General features: G+C 35.9%; 1 protein-coding gene across 1 annotated transcript in view; it reads left to right on the top strand.

The window, feature by feature from the left end:
* Positions 1-13,281, top strand: part of LOC132155296 (voltage-dependent R-type calcium channel subunit alpha-1E-like) — a 116,544-nt gene that overhangs the window by 44,616 nt on the left and 58,647 nt on the right. The window contains exons 10-18 of the mRNA XM_059564174.1: positions 1,597-1,677; positions 1,916-2,125; positions 6,796-6,908; positions 7,398-7,510; positions 8,228-8,359; positions 9,633-9,702; positions 9,910-10,027; positions 10,204-10,271; positions 10,716-10,783. Of these exons, the coding sequence (XP_059420157.1) occupies positions 1,597-1,677; positions 1,916-2,125; positions 6,796-6,908; positions 7,398-7,510; positions 8,228-8,359; positions 9,633-9,702; positions 9,910-10,027; positions 10,204-10,271; positions 10,716-10,783 (973 nt within the window). The remainder of the gene's footprint in view (positions 1-1,596; positions 1,678-1,915; positions 2,126-6,795; positions 6,909-7,397; positions 7,511-8,227; positions 8,360-9,632; positions 9,703-9,909; positions 10,028-10,203; positions 10,272-10,715; positions 10,784-13,281) is intronic.

Here is a 13,281-nt window from a genome sequence, read left to right as displayed (position 1 = left end):
GTTCTCTGAACGTTATCAGAACGTTAATAAAACATTAATAAAGTTGTAAGAACATTTACAGTCAAGTTTCCGTTCTGCTCACAGCACAAAGACTGCCCTCATTAGAGTCACAAACGACCTCCTTATGTCATCTGATGCTGGCTCTCCCTCCCTCCTCATCCTCCTGGACCTTTCTGCTGCATTTGATACTGTCGACCATGGCATTCTTTTAAACCAGCTCCACCTCACTACTGGACTAAATGATATTGCCCTCAGTTGGTTCAGAACATACCTCACAAACCGTGCAGAATACATCTCCCTGGGCCACTCCAAATCAAATCCACACACAGTTACTTGCGGTGTTCCCCAGGGGTCAGTCCTTGGCCCAATCCTCTTCATTCTCTACCTCACTCCCCTTGGCCAAATCATCAGCCGCCACAAAAATTTCATTTCACTGCTATGCCGATGACATACAGATCTATGTACATGCCACAGCTGAAACCACACCCTCACAGTCATCCCAATCAAATCTCAGCACCTGTTTGGAGGAGATAAAGGTATGGATGGAGCACAACTCCCTTCAACTCAATAGCTCCAAAACCGAATCCATCCTGGTTGGCACTTCTCACCAGATCAAATCATCATCCATAACCAGCATCACCTTTTCTGGCACCAACATTCCCCTCTCATCAACAGTCACCAATCTTGTTGTAAAAATGGACTCCCAACTCACTTTTGAAGCTCATATAAATCACCTATGCAAGACCTGTTTCTACCACCTCCATAACATCTCCAAACTCCGCCCCATTCTCACTCTTTCAGATGCCGAAAAGCTGGTTCATGCCTTTGTCTCTTCCAGACTGGACTACTGGAAGGCATGTCTCATTGGGATCCCTAGAAAGAGTCTGCAGAGGCTTCAGTACATACAAAACTCTGCAGCTAGGATCCTGATGAGAGTGCGGAAACATGAACACATTACCCCAATTCTTCACACACTCCACTGGCTTCCTATCTCCACAAGGATTGAGTACAAGGTTTCCCTCCAAACACATCAATGCATACATGGACATGTCCCCCCCTACCTCAAAGAACTTATCAACCAACAAAGCACAACCCGTTCCCTCCGTTCCACTCACTCAAACCTTCTCCACATACCCAGAACCAGACTTAGGACAATGGGAGATAGGGCAGATTGTACTGCTGCCCCACATCTGTGGAATGCCTTCCCTGACTCCTTGAGGGCACCTCAATCCACTCACTGTTTTAAAAAAGGCCTTAAGAAATTTATTTTTAGCAAAGCTTTTTTTTTTACCTGTAGCACTTTGAGATCTCTGATGAAAAGTGTGTTATAAATAAAATGTATTATTATTTATTATTATTATTATTATTATTATTATTATTATTATTATTATTATTATTATTATTATAACATTTCATAAACATTAAATTAAGAATGTTTTGTCCTAGATTTTATATTAACTTATTGAGAATGTTCCCCATTAGCTGGGAAATATTGAATGCAACAAATACTTCCAGACATATTCTTCTAATTACTATACCATTATGATAAGAAGCATAAAGCCAACAAGCGGCACCATTTAACCCTTTTCATTTTAGTTTTGAAAAGGGCCACCAGCAAGAAAAATGCAAGGCGTCGAGGACCGGGAGAGGATAAATATTCTGAAATCTCTACAATCGGTGAGTAAAATATAAATGCCATCTCTTTGTTTTTATCCGCATTAAGACTTGACTTGTTTTGCTTTGTGTAATCATGTTTGTGGTATCATTCATCTGAACAGAATGACTGTCTGGAAAAAAAAAAATCTCAATTTTCAGGCTTTTGAAATACCACCGCTGACTTTCTAACAGGAACAAAAGATTCAAATTCAAATGACATTCTGTGAGAATATGGATTTTTCTTTTTTTGGGGTGTCAGGTGGCCCCCGACCGAGGGTTGGAATACGGACAGCGAGACGAGGACCCGCTGCTTACTTGCGGCGCAAGGAGCGCATGATGCGGATATCTATTCGGCGAATGGTTAAAACTGACAGCTTCTATTGGATAGTCCTGAGTCTGGTGGGGCTCAACACCATCTGTGTTTCCATCGTTCATCACAACCAACCGGAATGGCTTACTATTATTCAGTGTGAGTATCTCATTCTTCCTAATATTACTACTCGTAGTAAGAGTCATTGTAATAATGCATGAATGCTAGGAATGTATTGGCATTAAATTTGACGTCTGTATAAGCAGTTTTACTCATTTTATCATTCGTATTAAAAGCTTTAAAAGCTTTCAGGTGTAGATAAAGTTTTGAGGTATGGTTGATCAAATATCTTACGTTGCAATTGTTCTTAAATTTGCATCAGTGTAGAGTAGGAAGACATTAATAATGATAATGCATTCAAATCATGTATAAACATCTGGGCCCGGTTCCCCGATAACGTTCACTCTTAGCGCGCTAAGAAGACATCGAAAGATATATCTTACCAAATTTGTTGATGTTTCTAAGTGTGTTCCCCGAAGTGTCCCTTAGGAAGCTTCTTAGCACGCTGCCTCTTACGTCCGACGTTACAAGAGCGCTGTCCAAAGTCAGGGTGCTGAATTAGTTGGCATCGATTGCTAATGAATCGATTTTCCACTTTACGCGAAGGTGCAATACAGCGTTAAGAAAGACTACACATTCTATGCAAATGAAACATTCCTCAAATTATTACAGTAACATTTATTTTAACATAGTTTAAGTTATCAGTAAAATATAGACTATAAATTAAATTATCAAAGGGTCAGTAATGTTCACACGATATGTTGTGACGGTAAGACAAACCGGGTATCCCTCTCTAATCATCCATCCTGTTGTGCCACATGTGCCGCTTCTTGACATGGGTTTAACGACTTATAAAAATTATATAATACACTTTTATATTAATGGCAAGGTACTTTACAATTAGAATTGATTGGCAAGCAGCTGCAGTTACTTCTGTTTAATGCGGTATTGATTGCAATTGGTTTATGTTTTTAATAAAAAGCAACCTATCTACAATGAACAGAGAGAGAGAGAGAGAGAGTTAGATACAAAATATGCTGGGGAAGCAACGTAAAAAAGGGCACCAAGCCTCTCGTCAGAGGAACTTGAAGTGTTGCTGACCTTGCCACCAGGTCAGATATCACACCCCTATGGTCCACTATAACCTGCACATTTATGGCCGCGTCTTCCTTTCGCGATAGGTAGCCTATGCCTGATCATTCACTGATGGATTGGCGATAGGGATGAGTGCCATCCACCAGGATGCAATCCCCGTCATGGCGCAGAAGGGTGTTGGAGACAGTGTGGACGCACTTCCACACAGAGGTCTTGATTAGGCTGTAGCCCTGTCCCACGACCTCGATGAATCTCTCTGTAGCAAAAAAAAAAAAGAAGAAAAAAAAAAAAAAGTAGCGCTGGGCTTCAGGGCTTAAAGCAGAATTCCACCGGTTAGCCTGGCCAGCGCAGGTCTGGGAAGGTCCAGCTGCTCCACAATGAGTTGTCTTGGGAGGGGATTTTTTTTAATATAGCCACGTCAGGCAAAATGTCAAAAGGGCTTAAGTTTTGCCGAATAAAAAAACTGACATGGACTAAACGGCTCAGAGTCCGACTCCGTCTTTGATTCAATACAAGAACACGTTGGATCGATAGTTGGTCGCTTACTGGACACCACCATGCTTACCCATTTAAAGATCTTAGCCATTTAGAGCCAAATTGTTTGCCAGATTTTAATTATCAAAAAATGATTGCCAATTCGCTTTAATTAAATTACGAAAAAGCCTAGGCTAATTACCACCTTAGTTCTGTAACCACATAAAGTCAACTTCATAAATAGGCCTGTATCCATTGCGAACATAATTTATTATGAGTCTTAAAAAATAACAGAAAATCATTGTTGAGCCACAAAATTGTCAACATACCATAGTTTGACTTGTACTTCGCTGTGCTGATTTCTAAAGACTGCTGTACAGTAGCGTCATGAGCTCAAATAACGCTAAGAGAGAGCTACGAATGGTCCAGACCAACCTTACGAAAGTATGACTTACAGAAGATATACTTAGCGTACGAACGTTTCGGGAACCGTGCCATAAGGTTAAGAGAGAGGTTAAGGAATAGGTTAAGAACTACTTAGCGATAAGAACGTTTTGGGGAACCGGGCCCTGGTTAAAAGCATTCATGGATACAGCATCCACTCCTGAGGTATACAAACATGCTAATTTGTGTCGTTAACCTACTAACAACAGGAACAAGATGGGTTAAGATGTGGTTTTTGGGAGTGTTAAGAAATGGTGCAAAAACCAGTAAATTGACTGCCACAAATCTTCATTTAAATATACTCCTCACACAAATTTTGCATCTGGAAGGGAAACTCCTACAAATGCATGTGTAATAAGGTCAGATGCAAAAATAGTTGCTAATGTTTCATTGCATGTCTATAGTAAATACTTTTATTATTATTATTATTATTATTATTTATTTATTTTTACATTAAAAGAGTGTTTGCACTGTCCCTTAGGATTGCATTTTACCAGATACATTAGACCAGTATTATACAGTTTACTAATCATATTTATTGTTTGAAATTAGGTTTTGTGGAGAGTTCTGAAAATTATCAGTAGACAGCCTCTGGGTTTTTCTAATGCAAGTCAAACAGCCCATGGCATATTCAACTAGAGCACCATCTGTTACCCAGAGAGAAAGTATAAGAATAACTGTTTATTGTTAGCGCTTGCCCTTAGAACAGGGGTGTCCAGTCCCGCTCCTGGAGGACCAACGTCCTGCAGATTTAGCTCCAACCAGATTTTTAATTTGATGTTTAACTAGGTGTTTAATTTCGACCAAGGAGAACCGACCCCCACCCCCATCCCGATTTTAATATTTAACTTTCCCCAGAACCATATGATTGGGCTAGATTTGTTACGCAGACCTGGCACCCCTGTTGCATAGTAAAGAATAAAAATAAGTTCAAATTGCTGGTGTACTGCACTTAAAGTCACAATTTAAGGTTTTATTCGGTACATTAATAAAAAAAAGTGTTATCATCACAGCAGCTTTTTTTTATTTTACGAGGTGGCTAATTTGCATGACCTCACTCGTACAAATTCATCCAATTTGTGCTAAATCGTACGTATTTTACGAGTTCCACAATGTGTATGAATTTTTACAAATTACCTACACCTAACCCCACCCTTAAACCCAAAATCATACGACTGAGGTTGTATAAATTTGTACGAATTAGCCACCTCATAAAATACGTACGAATTGGTCATGAGATAACGTTGAGCTGTCAAGACAATACATTTCAAGTCTATTTTTTTTTTTTTTACTTAGAAGCCAGGGGAAGAATTATTATTATTTATTTATTTTTGTCATAACAGAATCAGAATCAGAATCAGAATCAGAATCAGAATGAGCTTTATTGCCAGGTATGTTCACACATACGAGGAATTTGTTTTCGTGACAGAGCTCCGCAGTGCAACATAACAGCGACAGAACAAAAAAACACAATAAGGAATAAAAAATACAAAAAAATACAGATAGGTGGGTAAGGATTGACAATATACAAATTGACAATGTATGGCAGGTATATTAAAAAGAGCATTTATGTATGTACATGTATATTATGTGGAAAAATTGTAACTGTACGCTAAGTATGTGTGTTTGGATAAATAAGTGTATGTGTATATAAATATAAATATAAGTAGTATAGTGTGTTCCATGTATGTACATGTATATTATGTGCAAAAGATTTACGTGTACGCTAAGTATGTGTGTTGGATAAAAAGTGTAGTGTATATAAATATAAATAGTGTAGTGTGTAGTGTAGTGTAACCAACATACACTATCATACAATATTTTAAATTCTTAGTCAATTATTCGTTAAAATGCATTATATCAGCATAAGGCACATGGCAGTTATAATAGTTATTCCAATTCAAGTAAAATTTTTGGCTAAAGCTTGCAGGTTTGTTTTCCAGTGGCTTTGGCTTAACTCTGGTCCCTGGTGGGCCTCCATTGGGGATTGGACACCCTGATCTATGGTGCTCAAGTCAGCTTACAGTCTGATCACAAAATCCTAGAAGCACCCTCTCTGAGTGTCTGACTGTTGCTTCTGATAAAGACATCTACATCACAGTTTGCAGTTCTGAAAAGCACATTTTATTAGGAGGAAACATGCTGCAACTAACAGAACCAGTTCAGGGCAACATTATGTTTTCCAGAGAAATTGCTGTTAATAAAATGACTACCCAAAAATAGTCCTGTCAGACAGAAAAATGGCTCACTTCCTGCTCCACATGTCAGAAATGTTCTGTGTATTGATGACGGACATTTACTTAATGGTCCCTAAAGGTCTAAGACTTGCTGAAATAACTCCATACGGCACAACAGGACATCCAGCACTCTGTAGCTCAAGGCAGGTGGTGTTGTCATAAAAGCTTTCTTAAGCTGTCACAGTGTTCCTGCATTTTCATTTCACTCTTTACTTAATTTTCATCAATTGTAACAAACAAGAATGTACCATGGGCCAAATACTTTATTCTAACAGGCTTGAATATTGATTCTATTTGTATAACACATCATGTATCTAGCAACCCATCAAACCATCATTGTGAATGAGGTTTATAGAGCTTTGTTGATTTTAATGGGAGCAATTTAGTTTTAGGGCTTGCTTCCAGATTAGACATAGTAGACAGTAGACATGGTTTTAATACTTTCGAAACCCCAGGAAACAGTAAGTGTCTGCCACTTTACAAATTCTTTGAAACTTGAACAATTTTTATGGTTTTCAGACTACGCAGAGTTCGTGTTTCTGGGACTTTTTCTTGCTGAGATGTTTCTGAAAATGTATGGCCTTGGTTTCCGTCTCTACTTCCATTCATCCTTTAACTGCTTTGATTGTGGGGTGAGTGAATCTTTTAGTGTTCATGTTTAAGTTAGGTCCTTAGAGGACAGAAATGTCTGTTAGAAAGCTGTCCTGAAAATATTATATATATATATATATATATATATTGCCCGCTTTCACTGGCATAGATTTTTATGATCAGCCCTGATCAAAAGTACCCAAAATACATTGACTTTTAGGATGTTAACCCTTTAAATGCCAGTGTTTACATAATACCATTGTATTTATTTATTTATTTATTTATTTATTATTATACACTTTTGGATCAGTCAGTGTCAATGATAACAATATTAATTAATAACAATAATTATTATTTTTAAGTATTATTATGATGATGATTACAGTAAAATAAAATAAAACATTATTAAAAAAAAACAATAACAACAACAACTAAAGCCTTGCCACTGTGGTTCAATATTGCAGTTTTAATGGGTCTCAAGAGGATTTTTTTTTTCTTAATGTCTTAAGTATTTGTTTTGTTTTGTGCAGGTGATTGTTGGCAGTATTTTTGAAGTGGTTTGGGGATTCTTCAGGCCTGGAGAGTCTTTTGGCATCAGTGTCCTCAGAGCTTTACGTCTGCTACGAATCTTTAAAATAACGAAGTAAGTTTATATCATTTATCCAAGTAGTATCTGCAGCATTCTATCAAGGAAATTTTTGCATGATAGCCACCAGCAAATGCAAATGATGTTGTTGACATGAAACTACATAAAAGCATATAAAACAGATGTGTCTGAAGCATTGTCTCTCGACTACAACACCAAAATAAAACTATAATTTGTACTGTAAGAAACTTCTGCTAAAATTCAGTCACAGGTTATTGCTGCTTGTGTATGAACTGTCCACATGCATTTTTTTTTTTTTTTTTTTTTTACTTGAATACCCAATGCATAAACAAAAGCAATGTGTTAAAGCAACATAAATGTCCAATTCAAAACCAATTTATTAGTTATGATTACATTTAACAGCATTTTCAAATATGTATTTTAAAAACAACTTTAGGTACTGTACTGTATGTCTGTCCATTTGTCAGTTTGAAAGAAAATGATTTATTCACATTAAGACTGCATACTCAGACAAAAATGTCATGAAATATGTCTTTCAAATTTTGAATAGAGGACAAATGGATTTGAATGCAATTGTATTACCTTAAATATGGGACAGGACCACATTATACAGAGCAGATGGTGTCAGGCACATTTATTGTCACATGTAATTGTGTGCACTATTGTGGGAATATTGTGAAGCGCTTTAAATTGAGCAAATTGGCAAATAATGCCAATGTAAAGAAAGGTGTGATGTTTTGTCTGATTGATCAGGTACTGGACATCCTTACGAAACTTGGTGGTTTCCCTCATGAGCTCCATGAAGTCAATCATCAGCCTGCTCTTCCTTCTCTTCCTGTTTATCGTAGTCTTTGCTTTACTTGGCATGCAGTTGTTTGGTGGAAGGTAAGAACGTGAATCTGGTATGAGAGCGCTGATCTCTCTCGTTCTTTCTCAAAGACAAACATAAAGGTATACTGTACACAAATGTAAAAATAAAATGGTGCATCAATTCATTAAAATGTAGAATTCAAAAACATGGAAGGAAAAAAAAAAGTGGAGTCTCAATACCAACCTACCTACTGTAGCACCAGTAACTTCAGTTGATCTTATTCAGTGCATGGTGAAGAACACTTTCCACACACTTGTTTGCGTAACTGTGTGACATTAGTTTTGTGTAGTATACTGTAATGCAGGGGTTCTCAGTTTTTTGGGCTGGGCAAAAAAGAAGAACATTTTCTAGGGACCCCTTCGTAATTATAGATACCACTTATTCATTCCATTTAAAATTAAATTAATTAAATTAACAAAACATTTTACTAATGTATTATAATTTATTATAATTCTAATTATAAGTAGTAGTGGTACTTAATAATAATAATAATAACAGAGCACAACAGAGGTTTACTATTAAAATTAAAATGTGAGAATAATCTATTAATTCTTAAAGTTTTAATAATCGTATTATTATTATTATTTATGTTATTACTGTTATAGTAATTAATAGTAATATTTATCACAATTTCTTCAAATTAAACCAATTATGGCAACTTGCTATGAAGACATGTGGACTTCATATTTAAATACAAGTCTTTTTATTTTTTATTTGTATTTATTTTATTTCTTTTTCACAGACACTAGTCCATATTATAATTTGATTTAGTGTACAGTCTTACTTTTGATTTATTCATCCAATCTTTGCCAAATTCTGATAGCAAACATGGTGTAAACCCAGATTTCTTTCACAAAATGCATTCCCAAAATACCACACTGCATGCACTGCAGAAATATGAGATATTATCTTATATGACAATGCAAGCAGCATGCTTCTTTCAATTAAGAAATGCACACTTTTGTTTCCCACCCACATCATCTCAGTTACTGTATGTGCACATTCTCTCCACTCATGCACCTTCCAGAAACAGCAAAGACACTGATGCTGCATGACATATTGTGAGAGATTTATATAAGGTACATTCTGACTAGTAAAAATGCATAACTCTAACATACACAAAAGTAAAATGCCATTGGCTTACCAGAGCGATGTGTCTGTGCTTCAAGCAATAACAAATGGATACTTATGCAATCTGGAACAATATGGATGCTCACAAGGATAAAAATAACAAACACAAATGTAGTTTTAACTAAAGCTGTTGAATGGGTTCTTTCTCTTGCACAGGTTCATCTTTGAAGATTATACTCCTACTAATTTTGACACGTTTCCAGCAGCCATCATGACCGTATTTCAGGTAAGACTCCACAGATCACTATGGATGTAAACATAGTAAATGCTTTTGAATCATAAAGCTTATATTCACATCATACTCAACTTAATTATATATATTAGTATGTAATTATATATTTAGTATGATTACGACAATTTGTTACATTTACATTGCAAGACTTAACTTTTATATTATTTAAACTGTTTTTTAAAAATAATTAATTCAACATAGATTCTTACTGGAGAGGACTGGAATGAGGTGATGTACAATGGGATTCGCTCACAAGGAGGGGTGCAGTATGGCATGTGGTCCTCAATCTATTTTATTGTTTTAACCTTGTTTGGGAACTGTATCCTTTTTTAGCAATTGTTAGTATTAGTACTATTATTATTATTATTATTATTATTATTATTATAAAATACAATAATGTTGTTGTTGCACATGAAAACAATGTTGCAAGCAAGTAAAGCTTGTAATGCTCATTCTATTCAGTTCTACCCAAATTCTTGACGATGTTGTGAACAGACACATTGCTCAATGTATTCTTGGCTATTGCTGTGGATAATTTAGCCAATGCACAGGAACTAACTAAGGTAAGAAAAAGAAGGGTAACACTTTACATTTGTCTAATAAACATGTAAATGTAATATTTTGCAATAGAAATAACAGTGACCTGAAATAATCCCACAAAAATTTATAAAATATTATTTATGTTTCTGATTATCTCTTCTGTGTAATTCCTACTGTATTTATGTCTGCACTATTTTGTATGTTTGCACAATATCTGTACTTTCTTCAGCACTAATAGCTCCTGTCTCCTGTCTACAAATTCCTTGTGCATGTAAACAGACTTGGCAAAAAGCTCTTTCTGACTTCATTAGTATACCTTTCATTATGTATCCAGTGCATTAACTATTCTGTGCATTTTATATTAAATTACTATTCATGTACTTAATTTAAGTGCATAGTGTATTCATAGTGTGTGCTCTTAGGTAGGTATATTAAAGAGTATTTTTGTGTGTGTGTGTGTGTGTTAGGAAGAAGAGGAGGAGCAGGAAGAGGTCTTTAATCAGCGTTACAAATGTAGAGAATTTGGCCTCTCGGAGTAAGTTTTTTTTTCTTTTTTGCTCTGTCATAACCTGTTTTTCAAACTAAGGATACAGTTCCTTATCATCACCTTTCCTAGCAAGAGCTTGGTGTTGATTGCTGACTGTTGCAAATCTTCTTGTGCTTGAGACATGCTTTTAAAGAATTATGCCACTATGCTGCCAAGTAATTTGTCAGACCCATCAAACACATGAATAGAAGTGTCATATATGAATGTACCATTTGTCTGTCATGTTTTTTTATCAGTCTTGGTTCTGGTAAAATTTAATAGGGAAGTTCACAAAAACCCTTAAATTAAACTAGAATGACTGAACTTATTATTATTATTAATTCAATTCAATTCAAGTTTATCTGTATAGCGCTTTTTACGATACAAATCATTACAAAGCAGTTTTAAAGAAAATTTTCTATTGTACGTTTCTACAATATTTAGTAGTGGCTTATAAGTGGTGACTGTCAGTTTGTGTGCATATGAGAGGATTTTCAGAAAAATTAATTCAAGACATAGTCAGCCAGACGATGAACATTATTAACAGCATTTGTTATATACTGCAGTCACACTTGTAGCAATATTTGTTAGTTCTGTTTGTTGATTCAGGGCTAGCATCATCCGGGGTCCTCTGAGGGGTCAGCATCATCTCTTCTCAGGTGTTCTAAATCCAGACTGGAGCTTGTGTAAATCCTAGTTACCACGGGATGAAGATCCCAGCAGAAACAGAGAAACAAATAGAGACATCATTAGCATAGCTGTGTTCCAACAAAGTTAAATTAATTAGTTTAACCCAAGCTAAAGAATAAGAATGCACATTTGATCAGATTCAACTGCAGTCACAATTTAAGAGATGCATTATTCAAATGCTTGGCGAAAGAGATGCGTTTTTCATCTAGATTTAAACAGAGAGATTGTGTCTGAACCCCGAACATTATCAGGAAGGATATTCCAGAGATTGGGAGCCAAATGTGAAAAAGCTCTACCTCCTTTAGTGGACTTTGCTATCCTAGGAACTACCAAAAGCCAGCGTTTTGTGACCTTAGGGAGCGTGATGAATTGTAACGTGAAGGCTAGTTAGGTACGCAGGAGCTAAGCCATTTAGGGCCTTATAGGTAAGTAATAATAATTTGTAACTGATACGGAACTTAATAGGTAGCCAGTGCAGAGACTGTAAAATTGGGGTAATATGATCATATTTTCTTGACCTGGTAAGGACTCTAGCTGCTGCATTTTGGACGACCTGTAGCTTGTTTATTGAATATGTTGAATGTTTCTAAGATGGAAGAATGCAGTTTTTGTAACATGGGAAATATGGTTTTCAAAAGACAAGTTGCTGTATAATATAACACCCAGATTTTTGACTGTAGAGGAATTAACAGTACATCCGTCTAGTTGCAAATTGTAATCTACAAGATTCTGTTTACTGTTTTTTGGTCCAATAATTAATATCTCTTATCCAAATTTGATAGGAGAAAATTATTGGTCATCCAATCTTTAAAATTTTTAACACACTCTGTTTCCATAGGTTTCATCTGGTCTCGTTGAGATATATAGCTGAGTATCATCAGCATAACAGTGGAAACTAATCCCGTATTTTCTAATAACATTACGAAAGGGCAACATGTATATTGAAAATAGAAGGGGACCTAGGATGGATCTTTGTTGCACTCCATATTTTACAGGTGATAAATGAGATGACTCCCCATTTAAATAAACAAAATAGAAGCATTCAGACAGGTAGGATCTAAACCATCTTAGAGCCTGTCCTTGAATACCTGTATAGTTTTGTAATCTATCTATGAGTATGTCATGATCTATGGTGTTGAACGCAGCACTAAGATCAAGTAAAACTAGCAATGAGATGCAGCCTTGATCTGACGCAAGGAGCAGGTCATTTGTAATTTTAACAAGTGCAGTTTCTGTGCTATGGTGGGGCCTAAAACCTGACTGAAATTCTTCTTACAGATAATTTTTGTGCAGGAAGGAGCTCAATTGAGCAGACACAACTTTTTCTAAAATTTTAGACCTAAATGGAAGATTTGAAATAGGCCTATAATTTGCCAGTTCACTAGGATCTAGTTTTGGTTTCTTAATAAGAGGCTTAAAAACAGCCAGCTTAAATGGTTTTGGGACGTGACCTAAAGATAACGACGAGTTAATAATATTGAGAAGTGGTTCTTCGGCTACAGGTAACAACTCTTTCAGTAATTTAGTGGGTACAGGATCTAATAAACATGTTGTTGGTTTAGATACATTGATAAGTTTATTTAGCTCTTCCTGTCCTATTGTTTTAAAGCACTGCAGTTTATCTTTGGGTGTGATGGATGAAACTGAAGTATTAGACGCTGTAGAATCTACATTTGTTATTGTATTTCTAATTTTAAAGTTATCTATTTTATCAGTGAAGAAATTCATGAAGTCATTACTATTTAACGTTGGTGGAATATTTGAATCAGGTGGTGTCTGGTTATTTGTTAATTTAGCCACTGTGCTAAATAAAAACC

The sequence above is a fragment of the Carassius carassius genome, chromosome 12 (assembly GCF_963082965.1).
Source record: "Carassius carassius chromosome 12, fCarCar2.1, whole genome shotgun sequence".
Lineage (NCBI taxonomy): Eukaryota > Metazoa > Chordata > Actinopteri > Cypriniformes > Cyprinidae > Carassius > Carassius carassius.
Note: the sequence above shows the minus strand (reverse complement) of the source record. Positions and strands in the feature narration are given on the sequence as shown.